The sequence below is a fragment of the Suncus etruscus genome, chromosome 13, assembly GCF_024139225.1.
Source record: "Suncus etruscus isolate mSunEtr1 chromosome 13, mSunEtr1.pri.cur, whole genome shotgun sequence".
NCBI lineage: Eukaryota > Metazoa > Chordata > Mammalia > Eulipotyphla > Soricidae > Suncus > Suncus etruscus.
In genome coordinates this window covers 28877867-28900200 of record NC_064860.1, presented here as the reverse complement: position 1 = coordinate 28900200, position 22334 = coordinate 28877867, and the positions used below count along the sequence as shown (strand labels likewise).

At 48.4% G+C, this 22334-nt stretch overlaps 1 protein-coding gene across 1 annotated transcript in view; it reads left to right on the top strand.

Annotated features, from left to right (window-relative positions):
* The window catches only part of ADCY5 (adenylate cyclase 5), a 170546-nt gene that overhangs the window by 108154 nt on the left and 40058 nt on the right, over positions 1-22334 (top strand). The window contains exons 2-5 of the mRNA XM_049785947.1: positions 2607-2756; positions 5809-5930; positions 18531-18642; positions 20572-20699. Of these exons, the coding sequence (XP_049641904.1) occupies positions 2607-2756; positions 5809-5930; positions 18531-18642; positions 20572-20699 (512 nt within the window). The remainder of the gene's footprint in view (positions 1-2606; positions 2757-5808; positions 5931-18530; positions 18643-20571; positions 20700-22334) is intronic.

Below are 22334 nucleotides of genomic sequence, written 5' to 3'. Positions count from 1 at the left end.
AAATAATTTTTCCCATTTTATAACTTGTTCTAATCAGTGTATTTTGGAGAGCAGATTTCCTTAAACTTAAAATCTAGTTTCTGGGGCCAGAAAGAGAGGTCAGTAAGCTGGAGTGCCAGCTTTGTATGCAGGAACCCCAGGTGAGATCATGTGTGCATGGTCTCCCAAGTACCATCAGCAGTAGCCCCTGTGCACTGGTGGATATGATCCAAAAAATGGAAAAAAAAAAGTCTAGCTTCTTCTTTTTCTTTTAGGCATGCTTCTGCTGTTCCTTATAAGAAATATTTGCCTTGGCAGAGAGACAGTAGAGAGGGTAGGGTACTTGACTTGTACCTGGCTAACCTGAGTTCAGTACTGGCACCACATATGGTTTCATCTACTCACTCTGCCAGGAGTAATGGCATCGCAAGGTATGGCCCAAAAAAACAAAAACAAATGACTTAAACCCAATGTCCTAATATTTCTTCTGGAAGCTTTATAGATTTAGGTGTTTACATTGAGTTTATGAACATTTTAATGAATTTTTGTGTGATTAAGGGAGTTTGTTCTTATTATAGGGATAACCACTTGTGCTAGCACCACTTTTTTTTTTTTTTTTTTTTTTTTTGGTTTTTGGGCCACACCCGGCGATGCTCAGGGGTTACTCCTGGCTGTCTGCTCAGAAATAGCTCCTGGCAGGCACGGGGGACCATATGGAACACTGGGATTCGAACCAACCACCTTTGGTCCTGGATCGGCTGCTTGCAAGGCAAACACTGCTGTGCTATCTCTCCGGGCCCGCTAGCACCACTTTTAAATAGACTATTCTCCATTTAGTTGCCTTTATAGCTTTGTCAACAATAAGGGTGTAATAATATCATTTGCTGATATTTTACCCATTCTGTGTGTCATCTTGATGGTTTTTTAAATTAGAAAATATTTTAATTTTGCTAAAATTTAGTTTATCTATTTTAATATTTTTCTTTTGTCCCTTATGCGTTTGGTATAACTTCTAAAAACCATTGCCTAATCCAAAGTCATGAACATTTATTCAAGTTTTTTCTACAAGGAGTTTTATAGTGATGACTTTTTTTTTAAAGAAAAGATTATGCTATTTTATTTGTTATTTGGTTATTTTGTGGGGCAAAGAGTTGGATTTGAACCATACTTGGCAGTGGTCAAGGTTTACTCCTGGTGGTGCTTGGGTGGGCCATATATGGTACTTGGTTTGATCCTAGTTAAATGCAAGGCAAGCACATTAACTCCTATTCTGTCTCTAATGCCCCTATAGTGGGGACTCTAACATTTATATCAGATCTACACTGTTTTTAAATAGCTGAGATTAGGGAGACCAATTTTGTTGTTTAGCATGTGGCTATCCAATTATCTAAGCATCTTTAGCTAAACAGGCTATTTCTTTTCCTACTGAATTGCCTTGGGTTCTTTTTCAAAATTAACCCATAAATGTAAGTTACCATCCCTGCCCCCACTCGATTCTGAATTTCACTCATCTGAACTTCGATTTTAATGCCCATTCTGTAGTCTTAACCTAACCACTAGAGTTTTATAGGGAATCTTGAAATTGAGTAGTACAAGTCTTCCAACTTGGTTCATCTTTTTTCAGAATTATTTTGGATAATCTACTTACTTTGCTTTTTATATACCTTTTCTTAGATTTATATTTTTTATGTGGGTTTTCATTGTAATGATTTTGCATCTGTAGATAAGTTTGGGGAAAACTGCCCACTGAAGAAATTTGAATTTCTCAGAAATTCTCCTTGGGTTTCAGCTTCCCCTCCCATCTTTGCTGTCTCACTCTTATGGTTATCAGTTTGACTTAGGTGCCTGGGATGGAAGCAGGATTCTCCTACCTGCAAGGCCTAACACCTACCCCTGAGCCGCATCCCAGCCTGTCTCTTGACTTTATCACCCTTCACCATTATCTCTCATGGAGAGTCCCTGACTGGAACATTTCTCAGTATTTCTTCCTCTTTCTTCCACTATGGTCCCCATTGATTTCAGGATCCTCTCCTCATGCCCCATGGCAGATATTCACAGAGGCACCCTGGTCCTCCCTCCCCTGCTGCCATGTTCATCCCATAGTGTTGGGATCCCTATGTGGAACCTGAGTGGGGAAAGAAAAGTCTCACCTCAAAGTATAGCCAGGCTCCAGGGGCTCTTGATTCTAAGGCACTGATTCAATGAATGAATAAATGAGTCATTCATTCATTTCTTCCTGGGGACTTGGGGTGTAGAATAAGCTCTGGCTTCTCTGCCAAGATCAAGCTCTGTGCCACAGGCCTATCATATTGGCCTGCAGGAAAATTCTGCCACCCTCCAGGGACCCCAATCCCCTCTCTACACACAGCTCTGCTTCCACTTCACTAAATCCTCATCTTTCATCCAGATACTTGGGCCTCTGTATGAATTGCTGGGAATTAAGCCTCAGTTTTTGAGGGTACCTGGGAGCTGCCTTGCTTCCTCCTCCATTGCTGGGGATGTCCTCAACATTTGCTTGCCAAGATGGGGTTTGGGAACTCCAGGCTCTGGGGCCTGGAGACTTGGGGTTGGTACTTGTGACCCATGTCTGCTCCATGCCTGAGCTCTGCCCTGTTTCTCCCCTGCAGCTTGTCTCCAATGTCCTCATTTTCTCCTGCACCAACATTGTGGGTGTCTGCACCCACTACCCGGCTGAGGTCTCACAGAGACAAGCCTTCCAGGAGACCCGGGAGTGCATCCAGGCACGACTCCACTCACAGCGGGAGAACCAGCAGCAGGTGAGTGCCTTGCCCTGCCTCACTGGGCTGCTCCCTGCTATGCCCTGCTCCCCCCTAGGCCTGTCTCTGTCCCTAATTCCACTCCCTGGCCTGAGCTTATCTGAGCTCTGAATGCTCCCTTTCATGCTGTGGAGTGACCCCCTCTCATGCTTGTATATTCTTCCAAGAAGCCAACTATCACCTGTCCCTGCTCAGACCCTGGCTGGCAAGGCACACACAACATGCACAGAGATTTAGGGGAGAAGGTATCCTGGGAAAGACACAGGTAGGAATGCACTCAGGGCCAGGGCCCTCTCACCCTGAACAAACACCACCTTCCCCAGAAAACAACCGCTTCAGAAGTACTGGGTCTCTGTCCCCATAACTGCTTGCTTAGTCCATGTTGCCAGCTGGAGGGGAGACAGGCAGACCACCAACAGCATCAACCCTTGCTAGTCTACTGGGTCCCCCAACCTTAAGATTCTGGGTGGTGGGGCTCCTGGCACAGGACTGTCCTGCACCCATGAAAGAGAGCCAAGTCACTGACCATCAATGCAGGATCCTAAAGTATTCACAAGGAGGATCAGGGTGCGGCCTGGATGTGGCTAGGAGCAGCTCCTGGCAGTGGGGATTCTAGTGTGTAGCTGACTGGTGAGAACTTCTACCTAAAACAGGTCAGAGATTTTAGTTTAGGGGGTTTGGGGAGGGGAGGAGAGAGGGGTGTGGAGGAGCTAGATTGAGGGCATGGACAGTTCCTAGAAGCTTCAAGAAGCAGGACAGGATTGCCTCAAACAGCAGGGGCCAGAAGTATCACCCCAAGGTGCTGGAGATCAAATGTAGAAGCTTGCCTGTGTTCCAAGGCAGCAGACAGTATAACACTAGGGTACATGCCTAGGGTACCCACCCTGGGGTCCTTTCTGGCACCATATGACCTTCCCTAAGTATGAACAGATACAGCCTAGAACCCCACTCCCAGAACTGCCATAGTATCCCCAGCACCAAAAGTCTGAGCACCTTCAAATTATTGGATCTTCACACTGAACCCCCACATGCTTGACCAAGAATTGACAATGTGGGTCCAGCCTCCTAAGCACTACGGGGAGTGGCCCATTTCCCTCAAATACAGGTGTATTTTAGAAGTGACTCTCTGGCTTATTGTGTGTGTTTGGAGGTTTGGGGGGGCGTTTGGGAGGCAGCTTGGAGCCAGAAACCAAATGGGAGCTACAGACCAGGTAGGCAGGATCTGAAGGAACCATGACCAGCTGGAGTAGGATCTTGATGGTACAGACACTGAGGGAGGGGAAAGATGCAGGAGCAAACCCCGAGGCACAGACAAGACACAGTAAGGGGATGAAGTACTGGGAAGAGAAGGAAGGGTGATTGGTGGGTATGTATCTTAGTGGGAGAGTTCTCAAAGGGCTGGAGCATAGGCTCTGCATGTGGTTACCCCGTATTCCATCCCCAGCACCGCCTGGCCCTGTGAGCACCACTGGGGGTATACTAAAGTAACATTGGGTGTGCCTTCCCTATCAACCTCTCAATGGGAGGCGTCCACTTATGATGCAACTGCTGGAACAGATTGGAGGCACTCTTTAGGTTTGGAGGAGGGACATGATGTAATTGGGCTGTGTAGAGTGGGAGATTGGGCCCCCAAGAGAACAGAGGAGAGGTCATAGGGCCAGGCAGCTACATAAGAAGTCCAGAGTGCAGGAGGGCATATGTGGGGCCATGGAGGGATTGCAGCCTGGAAGGACAAATTCAAGAGCTGTGCCCACCCAGCAGGACTCAGGGCCTGAAACATCATTAAAAGGCTTTGTTTATGCTGTGCATGGAGGTGCCCCAGTCAACCCCATCCCACAGGCTTACCACGCAGACATCAAATATAGCAGATATCAGTTAGTGCTGCTGGACATGGCCTGGAAGTGAGGGAGGAATGTTCTGAAACGTGAAAGCAGTTTTCCAGGGTTAGGCTTTGACCTTACCAGTCAAGAGAATGGGCTATCATGAGGGGACAGTGTCTGAGGAAGGTGGGGATATTTGGGGTGTGGCAGTAGGAGACTTGGGGACCTGAAAGAAGATAGGGAGTTATTGAGGTGCTGGTGTAGTTCTCAGAGGGTCCAGAAGAGCAGGGAAGCCTTCATGTGGGTTAGAAGTGATTTGGGGAAAGATCAGAAGTCACTGGAATGGGGCCTCAGGAGGGGGTGATGTTCATGGGAGTGAAGGATAGAGGGAGGCTGAGGAGGCTGGTATGGGGATATGAGAGAACCTGGCAGGAAGCCGAGGTGGGTAGACAGGCCCCAGAGACAGATTACATAATATGCTAACCTGGCCCCACACCCAATGTCACGTCTCCCCAACTCTCCCACTCTAATCTGTTAACCTTTACCTCAACAGGTCTCAGTCTCTCCATGGAGGTGGGTGCCCTCCTGTGAGATCTGATCTACTCCCCAGACTATGCCAAGCACCCCTGATCAGGACCCACATACCCCCTAAGGCAGCGTTGAGGAGGAGCTTAGTTTGTCCCCCTCCATCCTAACAAGGACCTTCAGCATAATGTCTGGAACATGGCTGAAGCTTGACAAATGATTGAGGACAGATGGAGTGAACCTCATTTAATGTTTCCACACCCTTGTCCTTACCTATGCAAGCCTGGGGCTTAGAGAGGTGCAGCTGTTTGCTCAAGGGTACATAGATTTGGGGGCCATCCAGGGGTCTACCCAAGGAGCTCAATTCTACAGGTTCCCCAGGAATGCTTCCTTCCTGTGTATCAAAGAACCAGGGGGTATCCTGGGGATATGGGGTCAGCACATACAAACACATACATGCACCTATATACAAACACAAACTTATATAATGTACATACATATATGCACACCTACCCACAAACACATGCAAAAACCACATACATGCACCCATGCACACAGAGGTCAACCTTGCCAGTTTCAGGAGAGCTGAGGAGTTTCCAGAACCTTGCCTGTGGTGCCAGGAGTGGAGCAGTAGAGCTCTGGTGAGTGGGGACAGGCCAGCAGGGTAGGACTGGTGACAGTGATGGAGCCTCTGCTTCCCTCCTCAGGAGCGGCTGCTGCTGTCTGTCCTACCCCGCCATGTTGCCATGGAGATGAAAGCAGACATCAACGCCAAGCAGGAGGATATGATGTTCCATAAGATTTACATCCAGAAACATGACAACGTGAGGTAGGGGTGAGGCTTGGTCTGAGGGAAGGAAGAGGGGGACAAGTCTCCAGGAGAGGACACCCATGCCACTCTTCCTTTGGACCACCAGCTGGGACGTTGCATGGGAGGGAAATGTGTGCTATCTGGGGTACCTCAGCCTGCATCTGTGCAGTGAGTTGTGATTGAGAAGGAAAGGAAGCAGGGGAAGGAGAGAGTGAAGTGAAGACAGTGAAGACAGCAGCTGTGCAGGGGACTTAAGAGTTTTGTTTGGTTATGAGGTATTTTTTATTTTTTTGGATTTTGGGTCACACCCGGCAATATTCCTGGCTCTACGCTCAGAAATCGCCCCTGGCAGGCTTGGGGGACCATATGGGATGCTGGGATTTGAACCACCATCCTTCTGCATGCAAGGCAAACACCTTACCTCCATGCTATCTCTCCGGCCCCGGTTTTGAGGTTTTTGGTTTAATTTGTGGGCCATACGCAGGGATACTCTGGCTCTGTGCTCAGGAATGACCCTTAGTAGTCTCCCAGAGGGACCATATGTGGCAAAGGGTAACATGGTAACATGCAAGGAAAGTGCCTAAACCTCTGTTATCTCTCCAGCATGATAAGGGAGACTTGAAAGTAGAGACTTGGCACCCTTATGTTGCCATCATCCTCTCAACTGTCTTGATCCAGTCATGTATGCAAGGCACAGTCCTGAGCACCAGCCCACTGATGGGTCAAGCTCCTGACAATGATGCCAGCTGGGGCTCTTCCCAGAATACCCCTTCTTTAAAGACTGCTCAGAGTGGCCCAAGGTCACTTGCCCAGAAGGGCACATCCAGGGATGCCACCCCCAACTCCATGCTTCATTGACCGTGTGCTGCCAGCTTTCCTACAGAGAGGTCGCTGACAGCAGGGATGGGCGCACAGATGGAGATTAATAGAGTATAAAATCAGCCTCTGAGACCCTCCCCCCACCCCTACCCTTTGGCTGTGAGGCTTCCTGGAAAGCCACCCCCACCCTTCCTGCTCCTGTGACCTGGCCTTCTTGGGTGCTTTCTCCTGGGCAAATTTTCCAGGATCCACAAACCCTCCAAGGTCAGTAAGGACCTTTTCAAGGTTCAGGCTGACTTGTGATAAAGGGAAAGGGAGGAAACGGAATATTATTCATGTGAGCACACACGCAATCACACACACAAACACACACATTCTCTCACTCACACATACACTCACTCACACACACACACACACACACAGATATATGCCAGTAGAGTTTCAATGCAGAACACGTCCCACCATCCACTTTGCAGGGGCCTGGAATATAAGATGGTGTCCACAGTCCCCCATCTATCTCCTGCAATAAATTCTGAGCCTTCAGGAGATAAACCCACACAGGACTGTCCTCCCTCTCAGATAGTGTATGACTTCCGCTGATGTCTTTCCTGTGCCCAGGGAGAGGGGGTTCGAGTCTCATGTCTTGTGGGAAGTAGCTGTACTAGCCATATCTCCTAACTTGAAATGTGTCCTGAGGACCTGCAGGTTCAGCTTTGAACCCAGTGCAGAGAGCAGCGTGGGTCAGAGTCTGGGTAGGGGATGCTGTTGTGCTGCTTTCTGCCCTCCTCTCATCTGGTTCAGTCCTCAGGGGGCAGGATAGTTGCTAACAATAACTGCTAATATTTTTGGGCCAGGGAGAAGCTTTGGGGCTGGAAGCTCTAGGTTCTGTCCCCAGCACCACTGGGAGACTCTTCTCCCCAAATAGCTAATATTTGCTGTTGTGTATGTAAATATTTTAGGGGATTATTATGTTACTGACCCTACCCTGATCGGTGATTGTGCCCTACCCTAGGGTGTGACCTGGCATTCTGCCCCCACCCTAGGGTAGTACCTGATTCTGCTTCCACCATTGGGTGGTATCTGATCCCACCATTGAGTGGTACCTGATTCTGGGGGATAAAAACAAGGGTCTGTGGAAGGCAGAGGCTTTTTGGCAGGAACTGATGCTTAGGCTTTGGACTTCAGTCTTGTCCACCGAATAAAGCTAATATTTCCACAAGCCTGACTGTCTGTGAGCTGTTTACCCACCGTTTCACCTCAGAACCATTGGCTAGACAGGGTGGCAGACTCGTGCCTCGAGCTGAAGGGGAAAGACCTCATCCTCCATCCCTCCATCAGTCAACCTCTTCAGGGGCTGACTTGCAACATAATGGTGCCAGAACATTGCCTTTTTTTTTTTCTGTTTAATGGTAGAATTCCAGCACAGTTCTGGGTATTTACATCTGTCCTATGAATCCCCAAAATAATTGGGACAAGTTTATTCCCCATCATCTGCATTTTATAGGTGAGGCAACAATAAAAGGGTGCCCATGATGATCTCACCCAAGGCCCATATCTGGTACAGTGGGGTGAATTGCCCCTCAAAGCTCTTGAATATTAGAACTCAACCTTGCCAGAGAGAGACAAAAGAGGTCTAGCTTTCAGCATGTAGATATACACCTTTGTGTGTCCCCTTATGTGACCAAGGAGCCACCAAAGCCTTTCTTGTGTGACAGCAAGTTTAGACCAGGTATAGAAAATGCCTTCCCAGGACCTGGAGGAATTGTTTGGTGCCCCAGAGCCTTGCAAGTATATGGACACAGGTTCAGTCTCTGGAGCCACTATATGTGCCTTTGCTTCTTGGTGTCTCCTCCCAATCCACAGAGGCCAGGGAGGGTGTTTGAGCATTGCTTCAGGATCTGACCCTTGCCCCACTCTCTACCAGCCCTGGCACTAAAGATAAAGTGTGTAGGCTCCATGACCAGAAAATATAACTCAGGGTGGGCATTTGTGTGAGTACCTCAGAGACCATTGCAAGCTTCTCTGCTGAGCTGTGTATGAGCACCACAGCAAAGGAAGCTGCCCAGGGGGGAGCATTGCAGTCAGATGTTGACCCAGGCACCATCACAAAATATCACAAAACAGAATGGGAGAACTCTGTGATGATGTGTGTGTGTGCGTGGGCATCACCATCATAAGGAAGAGAAGGGGATGAGGACTGAAAGCTGACAGAACTCCTCTCTTACTTAAAGGCCAGAGGTTTTAGTGAGGAGTGACCCACCAGGTGGTGACCCCTGAGCCTCTCTCCTTAGTCCCATCCCCATGTCTCCACTGGGCCTAGCTCTGTTTCAGACAGAGTTCAGACCAAAGGCGCTTCTCTTGATCTTGGCCCACAGCAGAGCTTTCAGCAGATTTTACTCTGATATAAAGGAAATGCAGAAAACACTCTGCTCAGAAACAGTCCAGGGTGCTTCATTCCAGCCCACCCTGATAGTCCAGAACCCCACTCTCCTTTGCACCTTCACCCCAGCCCTGGCCTCTCTCTTCCTCACTCCCCACCTTACCCACCCCTCTTTGTAAAGGACTTGGTCAGAGAAACTGGCTCAGGCCTCTTTTACTGTCACAGACCCCCACCTGATTTCCTCTTCCTCCACGCTTTCTACAGGCACTGAGTCTGGTAAAGTGAAGATGACAGACTGTCCAGCAATCTGAATCAGACCCCAACCAGCTTGCTGGGTGTGGGTGTGTGGGGGGGGTGATTCGTGCTCAAGATCAATGAGAGCAATCAGGGAAGAGATGAAAGGAGAGACAACACAGACAATTCTGACTCTGAATTGGCCAGGGCTGCCTGCAATCATGTACTAATATCCTGTTGGGGTGTGGGGCGATACCCTCTTGGCTGCAAGAGAATATAGGTCTGGATGGGAGCCCCTGGCTGCCCTGGTCCTTGTATGCTGATTGAACTTTATCCTGGGTTGAGGTTGAGTTATAGGTAGAGGGTGACTCTGGGACTGGCTTCTATGGTTTTGGGCCTAACATTGTGGCAGAAGTGGAGGAGGGACTTTTGCCACTATCTGCAGGGCCAGGTGTGGGCAGTGAACCCCAGGGTCCTGCATCATAGGCCAATCCATAGTCCTATAGAGAGAATGTCATGTGGTGAGGGGGAGACATTGCGGACATCGGGAACAGCTCATTCCTGACTGTTATTAAGTTGATGACAATCACTGCTGTCAGCAGAAGAGGGCCTGGGGATCTTCTCATGAAGTGGAAGGTGATGAGTCCCAGTTCTCTTGGGAGCTGTTGGAGTTGGAGAGGGCAGTGACAAGCTATTTCCTAGGACGGCATGACCACAAGAAAAGTAAAGCAGATCTGTGATCAAAAGAAAGGAAGAGACTAAGGGGATCAGAGGTATCTCGTCTGGGAGGGGGCACCCCCAGCCTGTATGGCCACCTTCTTCTGAGACCCTAAGGCAGGGATTGGCACCCTTTAAGACATAAAGAGCCTTGGGGCCAGCGAGGTGGTGCTAGAGGTAAGATATCTGCTTTGCAAGCGCTAGCCAAGGAAAGATCGCAACCACAGTTCGATCCCCTGGCGTCCCATATGGTCCCCCCCAAGCCAGGGGCAATTTCTGGGCGCTTAGCCAGGAGTAACCCCTGAGCATCAAACAGGTGTGGCCCGAAAAAAAAAGTTAAAAAAAAAAGACATAAAGAGCCAGGGCTGAAGAGATATCATGGAGGTAAGATGTTTGCCTTGCATGCAGAAGGCTGGTGGTTCAAATCCCGGCATTCCATATGGTCCTCCGAGCCTGCCAGGAGCGATTTTTGAGTGTAGAGCCAGGAGTAACCCCTGAGTGCTGCTGGGTGTGACCAAAAAAACCAAACCAAACTTAAAGACATAAAGAGCCACTTGAACTCATTTCGAAGGAAAAAAAAAAACCCTGGGAACCTCAAAACCATCACAACATTTAAAACAAATATAGCACTGCATATGTTTTTGTTTTTGTTTTGCTTTGTTTTGTTTTGGTTTTTGGTTTTTGGGTTCCCCAAAACATTGTTTCTTATCTTTTTTGTGTGTGTGTGTGTGGTTTTTGGGTCACACCCGGCAGTGCTCAGGGGTTATTCCTGGCTCCAGGCTCAGAAATTGCTCCTGGCAGGCACGGGGGACCATATGGGACGCCTGGATTCGAACCGATGACCTCCTGCATGAAAGGCAAACGCCTTACCTCCATGCTATCTCTCTGGCCCCATTGTTTCTTATCTTAATGCTATATACAGGGCCATGCAGTTAGCTATCGATCTGAAGGAAAAAGAACTTTTTCACTTAACAATGTAAAACATATATCTGTGCAAATTAATAACCAATTAAAATATTTAAGCGATACCGCTCCTCGGCCCCCTGCTATCAGCCCTGCTGTCGGAGCCCCAGCAAAGCTTCAAAAGAGCCGCATGCGGCTCGTCACAGATGGGACTGGGCCTGCCAGGAGGGTGCCAGGCACCTGTGTCACTGAGCTACCATTGCTGCTGGCTGCAAGCAGAGCTGTTCTGCCTCCTAATGACTGCAGTCATGGCTGAGAGGTTTCAGCCCCCGGGGCTGGGATGAGTTTTTGTCACGTTTCCGCAGAGTTCTTGGCTCTCAGTGGATAAGGTCTTGGGTTTGTCTCTCACCCTCTCTTAGGAACAGGGGTCGGGTTCTCTGAGTTCTCTGGGACTGCTGGTCTGTGTTGAGCGTACAGAAGGGGATTGGGGCAATGGGACAGCATATCCACATGGTCCCTGTGCAGAGACAATCCCAACACCCTTGAGTTACCTGGGCCAACCCTTGGGTTACCTTGGATGTCATGGCTATAGCCCAGAGTGTCCCTTGCTCTGAGTCTTAGTAGCTCCACATTTCCCACTTGGGAACCAGTTCCAAAGGTTCTGTGGGCTTGAGCCGTGGGACTCTCCTGATTGTACTGGGGAACAAGCAGTCCCTGTGGGCTGCTGCTGTCTGGACTCTGGGATAAAACGGGACACTCTGGCATAGAAGAGTCATGGTCTCTGGGACCCAGGAGGCCCAAGTGGGTGAGACAGTTTGGGAAGCACTGCCCTGTGCCATGATCCCCCAATCACCACATGTCCCTTTATCACCTGAAGAAAGCAATCGGCCCCTCTTCTGTCTCCCACAAGGACTTGGCTGCCTTCCCTGGGTCACTCTGGCGTCTGGCTCAGCCGCTGCATGGTTCTGAATGATAATGACCAAGGGTGACTTTTGGAGACCAACACGTGGGCGCACCCCATGGGCAGAGAAGGGTTCACAGCACACTGACTGTAGGGGGATCAGTCCCTGAGCCCTCCCAGCCATCCCTCTGACCACAGGTTCGATCACTCTCTGAATTTCCACTGAATTTTCAATGACCTTGGGCAGGATGGCTTCCTGAACCCCCTGTTATTTTGTCATAGATCTGATACTAAGGGAAGAATTCTGGGCTGGGGATGAACACAACAAGAGTAGAGAACTTGCCTTGCATGTGTGAGGTCCTGACATCTGTCTCTAGCACTAGGTAGTCCCTCAAGCACTGCTAGGAGTGACCGCCCCCCCCCCCCAAAGGAAAGGAAAAGAGTTCTGAGCTTTTTGCATGTCGTTCCAGATGTCAGAGATTGGTGTCTGCTGTCTCCTCTATTCCACAGAGGAGCCAGTAAGTGCCAGGAGGAAGTAGAACATCTTGTCCTTGTCCAGGCCTGGGTATCACTGAACAGAAGCTGAGTCTGAGGTTGTGGGAACTGAAGACCAAGCTATTTTTTAATTAATTGATCTATTCTTTTAGTTGTAGTAAATAATTTGTAAAAATAAAATGTACCGTGTGAACCCTTTTTAATTGGTGAGCGTAGATTGAATCACACTTGTCAGTGCTCAGGAATTACTCATGGCTCTGTGCTTAGAGATCACTTCTGGCAGGTTTGGGGCACCATATGTGGCACCAGGGATGGTATTAGAGCTGGCCATGTGCAAGGTAAGTGTCCTAACTGCTGTGCTATTCTCTGGGTCCTGCAACATTTTTAAACCTCCAGTACATGGGCCTTAAAAAAAATCCTATTGTACCACCAGATGTTCTAACTTCTTGCAGAACCAAAACTTTCTCTCCATCAAATACATAATCCCTTGCCTATCCCTGCCATCCTCCTCTCTGTCTCTAAGAATCTGAGTGCATTAAGGGCCTGTATAAGTGTAATTTTGAAGTATTTGTCTTTTATCCATCCTAGTACCAGGAGTCTAACGCAGAATCATCTCATTTAGGTGTGTGTTTAACCAAGCCCTATGCTGGCCTAGTTTCCATCCTTTGTGACTTCTTTTCTGTATACCATCATGCCCTCAGTTTTTCCATTGCTATGACTTGGGACAGATGTTCCTTCGGCTCCAAGGAGGAATAAGACGCCCACTGTTTGCCTGCACCCACATTGTTTACCATGCATGCTGGCCACCTGGGTGTGCCTCCATTTCTAGCTGTCATGAAGAAAGTTGCAAAGAGCGTGACTGAGTTGGCATTTCAGAGTCCCTTCTTTCCACTCTGGGCTGTACGTGCTTCCCAGAAGTGGGCTTGCTGGTCCATCTGGGAACTCTGGGGAGACCTTTCTTTTTCCATGGTGAGTCCCTTGACCTTCCCCCATGCAACAGCCAAGGGGATCTGTTACTTTATATCTGACCCAGGATGAGGGAGGGGATTTGGACAAAAGAGCAGAGTTTGCCCTAATCTACTGATGTGGATCAGTGAGGAGCAGGTTTATGGATATCCAGAACTCTGAAAATTTTTAACTCTTTGAACTCAGAAGTTCTAGGGAGGAGATAGGAAGAAACCAGTTAGGGTACAGTGGAAGACATCAGGCTGAAATTAAGATTCAGGGGTGAGCCATAGTTCCAAGGGGAAGATTCAGACTCAAGGATCAAGACAGGTTTCCAGAAACCAGAAGGAAGATGGGGTGGTTAAAACCTCTGTGCTAAAACAAGAATGCAGTTTATTGCCTACCTTTTTCAAGTAAACTTTTTGATGGTCCCAAGGTCATCTGTCTTGGGTAGGGGACCAGAAAATGAAGGTAAGCAGAGCTTACCAGGGCACCATGGTGATGTGGGGGTATTTGCATTGTCCTGGTGCCAGGAGCAGGATTGGGGAGCCCAGGAAATAAGGGCACTCCACATTTATTTGGCAAACTTCCTGGCCTCCCTGCTGTTCCATCTCTTCTACCTGTGCCCCCCCAAACTGTGAGAGAATGTTTCTGCTGCTTTAAATTGTTCATTGTGCGGTAGTATATTATAGCAGTTTCGAGAAATTAATATAGTCCTCTACCATGTGCTAGTATGGTAGGGTTAGGGCAGGTTTTGTGTTCATCCAAGTATGTGTGTGTTTGTGTGTACCCATGCACATGCATGTTGTGCCTATGTATGCATGTGTGGACATAAATGTGTTCACACATGGAGGGGCAGGTTTAGGTGGGACAGGGAACAAAGACATCATCCAACCTCATTTGATTTATTTTCACTGAGCACTTACTTTGGTCACATCAGTGAATGAAGTACTCAAGAACCTGCCCTTGAGGAGAGATTGGGAGAGTGAGGGAAGAAAAGGGATTTGCAGGAAGCCATCAGCGTGGCCCTAATGCTAGCCATCCATATTCCAGTGGGGATTGAACCAGGGTTAGTGCCAACCACAAATTGTATGGAAGGCAGGTACCTTAATGGATTCCAGTCCAATTCCAGACTCCCTGGACCCAGTCCCAGTGGTTAGACCATTGGCTCACCTACCTCTCAGGGGCGTCATTGATCTTGCAGAATTGAAACTTTGCCCCTTTCAGTTTTTGACAGCACTTGTGATGACGGATTGACAGCAGTGTGTAGGGAGAAAAATACAGCAGGAAGAAGAGGTCAGCCTGTGGAAAGGACTGAGGGTGATGGCATGGCACATGCTTGAGGAGGGACATTTTAAGCAGGGATCCTAAACATTTTTCTCTCATGACCCTTTTCACCCAGGAAATGTTTGTGTAACCCTGGATATGTGCATCTATAAAATAGGGACCAGAGGAATAAATAAATAAGGTAGGAGGGCACTTGTTTTGCACTCAGCTTACCTGGGTTAGATCCTGGCATTCCACATGGTCCCCTGAGCTCTATCAGGAGTAATCCCTGAGTACAGAGCCAAGAGTAGTCCCCGAACATCACTGGGTGTGGCTCTAAAACAAACCAAACAAAAGCAACAACAATAAAATCAAACAAAAATATATGTATACAAAGCAAACATTAACTGATAACAAGTAATAAATTTATTTTTAAATGGAGACTGAGGGCTGGAGGGGATTGTACAGGGTTTAAGGTACTTGCCTTGCACACAGCTGTGATGGCCCTAAACCTGATTCAATCCCCAACATTATTTATGGCCTACTGAGCCTGCTAGTTAGGACTAAAGCTCCTGCTTTGCATGTAGGAGTCCCAGGCTTGATCCCTATCACTACCTCCAAAGTATTTTAAAAAGACTACCACATTTGACCTCATCTAGATCTGTGACCTGTAGTTTAAGAAGTGGGAGTATAAACTAGTATAGTGATTCTCAGCCTATTGTGTGGTAGAATCATCAGGGAAGCTGGACACAGAACAAAATCCAACCATGCCCAAGACCCACCCAAGCTCCCAACCCAAGCGAGATTCTGGAGGTCAGGAAGGCCAGGGCCCCTCTATGTCTGCACTGATGAGCTTAATGGCATCAGGTCCAGGTGCCACCATGAAAGCCATGTGGAGAATGTGCTGCCCATGGCCCAGCAGGGTTCCGTGTGGTGACAGGCATGCTGGACAGGTGGACAGGCTCAGACCAGAACTCCTTACACATTACACAGGACCTAATTCTAAGGGTGACCCCTCTGCCTGTCCTGGACTTTATACTTTTCTCTTTGGGTTTGGGGGCTTCTCCCCACTGGAGGTCTCAATCACAATGGGCTTCTGCTGGATCTTGGAGCTTTGCCTCAGCTACAATGCACCCTGAGATGTTCTTTGACTTCAGTGCTGCCCCACCCCCACCCCCTTGCTTTGGTTTTCTAAAAATGAAAACTGTATAGAATAGCATGACTCTGTCAGGGAGTCTTCACAGGGATGGGGGGGTGTATGTCTCTAATTCCTGCATGGAGGGGCTGCTACAGGTGGAGAACAGAGGAGGCAGGCTTGTGTCTATACTCAAGTCAGGGAGCTGGTATGGGAGGCCACAGTTCTGGGAGATGGAAGAACCCCATGGGCCACAGGGCCATGTCTCTCCTTGATCTCTTACCTGGGGATCCCCTGAACCTTCTCTCTATGCCCCTATCCAGGTTGCTTATGGGAATCCAGGTAGGATCTGCGGGGCTGGAGGGACAGGATATGGGGCCTGGGTGCTGCCTCTTTTCCTCTTGGGAACACAGTATGATTGAGAACAGGCAGGGACCCTTGGGAGTCCATTTTCACTTCCCCTCATGAGCAGCTGCTGGACTGCTGGAAAACCTCTAGGTTTTCCCCTCTGGTCCAAGTTTTCTTCTGCACTGCCCCACCAGAGCCAGCTTCCCACAGTCCCCTTTCTTCCCTCAGCTTCACCCATTCTGGCTATGTTCATCCTATGTGCACCTAGGGTGACTGCCTTGACATTTCTGGTTTTGGCAATGATGCATTCAAGCAGTGCTCTCTGGGCCCTGGGGGCTATATCTGGAGATACTTGGTCAGTCTGGCCTGAAGTTTCAAAGCTAGGAACCAGACATGCTAGAGGGCATCAAAATCACACCTGGCAGTGTTCAGAGGGCCATGAAGTGCTAAGGGTCGAATAGCCTCATACTTGCTAGCCATGCTCCAGCCTTCACTTGAGCTGCCTGCATTCCCTGCCTGAGAACATGTTTATGGGCTCCACCTTACCTTAACATTTTACAAGGTAAGGAAGGCACAGACAGAATCCATCTAGTGTTAAAAATACAGTCGGGGGCTGGGACTTGGGGGACAATATCCTTCCAGCAGGCTCTGGGTTGGTTGGAGGTGGGACTCACCTGGTGCCTGTCCTAGGAGAGCCCGGTAGGGTCGTTGTTTCAGGAAGAAATGCCTAATTTGAGGGAAGGGAGTTGTCCAGCACTAAGGCCGATTGCTGACTGTCTCTAGAAGCTGACAGATATCTTTGTAACAGATATTATATATCCCAGTGATGTGACATTCTTCAAGCACTTATACACACTTCCTTCCTTCCTTCCTTCCTTCCTTCCTTCCTTCCTTCCTTCCTTCCTTCCTTCCTTCCTCCTTCCTTCCTTCCTTCCTTCCTTCCTTCCTTCCTTCCTTCCTTCCTTCCTTCCTTCCTTCCTTCCTTCCTTCCTTCCTTTTTTCTTTCTTTCTTTCTTTCTTTCTTTCTTTCTTTCTTTCTTTCTTTCTTTCTTTCTTTCTTTCTTTCTTCTTTAATTCATACTTTCTTTATTTCTTTCTTCATTTCTTTCTTTCTTCATGTTCCTTCCTTCTTTTTCTTTCTTTCTTTCTTTCTTTTTCTTTCTTTCTTTCTTTCTTTCTTTCTTTCTTTTTCTTTTCTTTCTTTCTTTCTTTCTTTTTCTTTCTTTCTTTCTTTCTTTCTTTCTTCTTTCTTTTTCTTTCTTTCTTTCTTTTCTTTCTTCTTCTTTCTTTCTCCTTCCTTCTTCTTCCTTCTTTCTTTCTTTCTTTCTTTCTTTTTTCCTTTCTTTCTTTCTTTCTTTCTTTCTTTCTTTCTTTCTTTCTTTCTTTCTTTCTTTCTCTTTCTTTTTTCTTTCTTCTTTCTTTCTTTTTTCTTTCTTTTTTCTTTCTTTTTTTTATGTTTAAGTTGTTTTTGTTGTTGTTGTTTTGTTTTAAGAGAGAGAGAGAGAGAATATGCCACAGACAGCAGTGCTCATGGCTTACTCCTGACAGGGCCTTAGGGACCTTATGGGGCTCCTGGAATCAAAATCAGGTTGGCCACATGCAAGGCAAGTGCCCATGCCTCTGTACTGTTGCTTTACATATCCTTTATGAAGAACAGGAACAGCATACTGATCTCCACGCTCCAGAGTTTTCAAAGAGACCTTTGGCTCTGGGTCTCATGAGCCCCCAGAGACATGGGAGCTCTAGCCCTTTAGCCTGAGGAGACGTAGCTGTCTTCTAAGGGTGACCTTCACAACTGGGAAGTGGAACTCCCCCAACCCAGCCTTGGCCTGTAAAGCATCTTTTGTTCACAGGCTCCAGGACTCTGTATATGAGCAAACCTGACAACACTCCCACACTCTGGCCCTGGGCCACATATGTTCTCCTGGGCTATGAGAAACAGGCAGAGGTTTGTCATCTTCATATCAGAAAGGATGACAGATCCCATGAGTACCCTTAGAAGCTCATGGCTGTTCTGGAAGGAGGGCATGGAGTAGAGGGGCTATCAGGGACCCTGAGGGCCTTTTTCATGCCTCCTGGGGTCTTTTAGTCAGTCTCTTATAGAAGAGCCCCTTGGGACAGAGGGCTTCAGTCAGATTCCCTTGTTAGTGAGTTCTTCTAGCCATTGGCCAGAAACATTTCCAGAGCAGATGGGCGTCTGACCAATTACCCCAGTCCCAGCTATTGAGAGGAGATACTTGGAGGTCAAAGGACAAGGTGAAAAGTCTCTGATAATCACCCAGCCACTGGATGTCTCCCCCTTTCTTTTTAGGGGACATTTGGGAGGCGGGAATCAGTGAGGGCCAAGTTGGGCACAGCATTCTTCAATCCCCAGTTCCCTTTTGATGTCCCCAGTGATTGGATGGGTCAGGGGTGGGCAATAATGGTGTCCTCCTGCCCTTCATCTCTCATGGGAGTTTTGACCTATCTCCCCAGCATCCTGTTTGCTGACATCGAGGGCTTCACAAGTCTGGCATCTCAGTGCACTGCCCAGGAGCTGGTCATGACCCTCAATGAGCTTTTCGCCCGCTTTGACAAGCTGGCTGCGGTGAGTAGCCCTGTCCAGTGGACATGTACCAGCCACCCCTGCTGTGAGAGTCCCATGAGGCCCAGCAGGTCATGGCTGCATATCCCCAGTCCCTATGTCAGCCCATGGCACTCAGTGGGAGGTGTAGGCATCACAGGGTCTCTGCCCCTGGAAACAGACAGGTGAGAGGAAAGTGGTCAGAGCTGGAGGCAGTACTGCCCTGACCCCCCAGACCTTTGTGAGGGCACACACTTGTTTCAGGAAGTAAATTTAGGGATAAGAAAATGAGCTTGAGTTCTAGCTGGCTGCTCTCCCATAGAAACTTTCAGAAAGAGGGTTCTCTGGAGGTCCCAGATGTGGACAGCCACACCACATGCCAGAGAAGTGATGGGCACATTCATTCCTTGGAAACTTTCCACTTGCCCTTCCCAATGTCAGTGGCTTGGAAGACCCATGGGCCTGGGCCTCAAAAATCTACAACCACTCGCTCTGGTATCCCCCAGCATGAGGCCATTGTCTCCTCCACGAAGAGTTGGTTTAATTCAGAAGGGGGCTCAGGCCTTGCCTCAGACTGGAGTGTTATCAGGTCTAAGTGTATGAACTGTGCTCAGGCCAATGTCTGGGAGACAGAGACGTCTGAGTAGCTGTATGCTGCCATTCTGAGAGCTGGATTAGGACAGCTGAGGATTAGAGGGATGGTCCCAGTCACTCTCTACCAGTGGTCCTCAAACTATGGCCCGCGGGCCACATATTGTATTTGTATCTGTTTTGTTTCTTCATTGCAAAATAAGATATATGCAGTGTGCATAAGAATTCGTTCATAAGTTTTGTTTTTACTATAGTCAGACCCTCCAATGGTCTGAGGGACAGTGAACTGACCCCCTGTTTAAAAAGTTTGAGGACCCCTGCCGGGTGCCTCATGCCAAGCAGGGCCCTTCTTGGTCTGGCTCTTGGCTGTGCTGGCTGCATCAGAGGGATTCTCTGATAAAAACTCAGGCTGATAGGGAGTAAACATGCAGGCCTTCCTCATGTCTGTCTCCACCTACAGGGTGCAGTCTCAGGGACTGATGAAGCCTGAGTCATAGAGGACAGAAAAATTGGAAATCTGGGGTCAGAGAGAGCTTTTTAGGAGCCCAGGTTTGGTTTTCAGTGCACCCCAGTATTGGCTTCTCTTTTGACCAGTGTCAGGTGCAAGCCCCTTTTCAAATAAAAATAAAGAAAACTGGGGCCAGAGTGATAGCACAGTGGTAGGGTGTTTGCCTTGCACATGGCTGACCCAGGATGGACCTGGATTTGATCCCCAGCATCCCATATGGTCCCCCAAGCCAGGAGTGATTTTTGAGCGCATAACCAGGAATGTCACCAGGTGTGGTCCAAAAACCAAAAATAAAATAAAATAAAGAAAACTGAGCCTCAAACCCTTGGACAGAGTTTGCAGGATAGGGACTAGCTAGGGTGGTGTGTGGTATCAGAAATGGAAACAAAGGTCTCAGCATAAAGCTATTGCCTAACCCTTGAGCCATATCCTCAGCCCAAGACCAAGCTCTTCTTGAGTCTTGCAGCAGTTATGGCTACAGGTTTTTTCTTTTTGTTTTTTGGCCCTCACCTGGCATTATGAAACCTTTCTCCTGGCTCTGCACTCAGGGATCACTTTAGAGGGGCTCAGAATCATATATACTGCTGAAAATTGAACTTAAGTAAGCCACTATCAAGGCAAGTGCCCTACCTGCTGTACTATAGCTCCAGCATCAACTATGGAGTTTGGGGCCAGGAGAGTCTGGGCTCCCCTCCCAAAGGGTCTGCCATTCCCTCATACTTTCTAGTGATTCCAGCCAGGGCTGAATGCAGCCCTAAAAAGTGAGTGATTCCAGGCATGGGTGAATCCTGTGTTTTCCCCTCCTATTATTGTTTGCTACTCATTTTAATTGTTCAAATGATTTTGCTTTCCAGGAAAATCACTGTTTACGCATTAAGATCTTGGGGGACTGTTACTACTGCGTCTCAGGGCTGCCTGAAGCCAGGGCTGACCACGCCCATTGCTGCGTGGAGATGGGCATGGACATGATTGAGGCCATCTCGTAAGTGCTTATCCAGAGGAGCTGTCTGGGTCCAGGGGACTGTCCATCTGCGAGGGAGCATCATATCCAAGAGCTGTCCATCTGTAGCAAACCCTCTCTAACTATGGGCTGTATACCAGCACCTGCTGGCCTGAGAGGCGATGAAACTGAGGCAGCATCGTGTCTCCTGGCTGCTTCCCAACACCTGCTAGAACTTTGACTTGCAGCCCAGTCTTGGAGCCTTCCTAGCATCTTTCCCTACTACTTCCTGGGAAGCTTTTCTAGAAGCTCATGTCCTGTAGGAGGGGAGCTTTGCAGTCTCCAGGGTGGCAGAGCTGCAGGTGCCCTCCCCAGGAAGTAGTTACCATGATGTGCCTATTGCTGATGGGGTGGGCTTTCCCCTCATCCCTAAGCCTCAAACCCACCTGGCCAGGGCTGGAACACCTGGTTCCATTTCTTCCTAGATTACAAAGGACTTAGGGGTGATGCAATCCAGGATACTCCCTCCTTCCCTGAGCAGTAGCACAGGGGTCTTTGGGGTACTCACTGTTTCTGGTCAAATAAGGAGTCCAGACCACTGTCCTAGGCCATATCAACCAGGACTGACCCTAAGGATACTGCAGTTCCAATGACTTGGAACTTGAGAAGTGACCTGGGGCAGAAGTGGGGCAGAGGAAAAGCCATATTGGCTGAGGTTGGAAGTCAGACTTTTCGAGCCAGGAAGGTGGCCAGGCCCGTGTGACTTGCTTCATCATTGGGAAGTAGGAGGTAGGCTGAGGAAGAGAGGCTGGGGTGCCCACTGGTCTGATTCATGCCCACCCTGTGAACTATGCCAGCTCAGAGAGGATGAATTGGGTTGAAAGCTGAGATTAGCTCTTTTCTGCTGAGCCTGCCTAGACACTCCAAGGACTATAATCTCTCCAGGACCCACACCCGGTGCAGCTCATGACATGAAGCTCACCACATAGAGTGTTAAGTGCAGTTAGAGAAATAACTACACTGAAAACTATCATAACAATGTGAATGAATGAAGGAAAAAGAAAGCCTGTCTCGAGTACAGGTGTGGGTGGGGTGGGGAGTAGATAGATCTGGGAAATTTGCGGTGGGAATCCTGCACTGGTGAAGGGGGGTGTTCTTTACATGACTGTAATCATACAACTACAATTATATTTGTAATCATGGTGTTTAAATAAAGATAATTTATTAAAAAAAAAAGAAAGAAAGCTGAGCTTAGCAAAGACAGTGGCTCTGGAGTGAAGCCCCTGAGCAAGTGACAAGCAGGCATAGCCCGGGGAGGGGGGGCACTTATGGAGCTGACCCCAAGAAAAAGAGAAAGCTGTGTGGCCTGCAAACCCTATGCTGGGTGTGGTCTGTTGTGGGTGGTTCGGTGGAAAGTGGGTGTCAGTCCTGCTGGCTTCACCCTGCTGGAAGCGACCCCAGGGGGAGTGTCCACATCCCTAAACATGCCCCTGAACACCCAGACTGATTATATCTCCTTCCAGTGGGGGCCTGCTTATGCCCTTGGCATCCTTAGTTGCAGGTGGGAAACTGAAGCTATCTTCTCAAGTGCACAGCTTGTCCTAGTCCTCTGCATGTGTCCAGTTTCCTTCCTGTTTATTTTTTAATTTTTTTGGTTTGGGGCCACACCCAGTGATG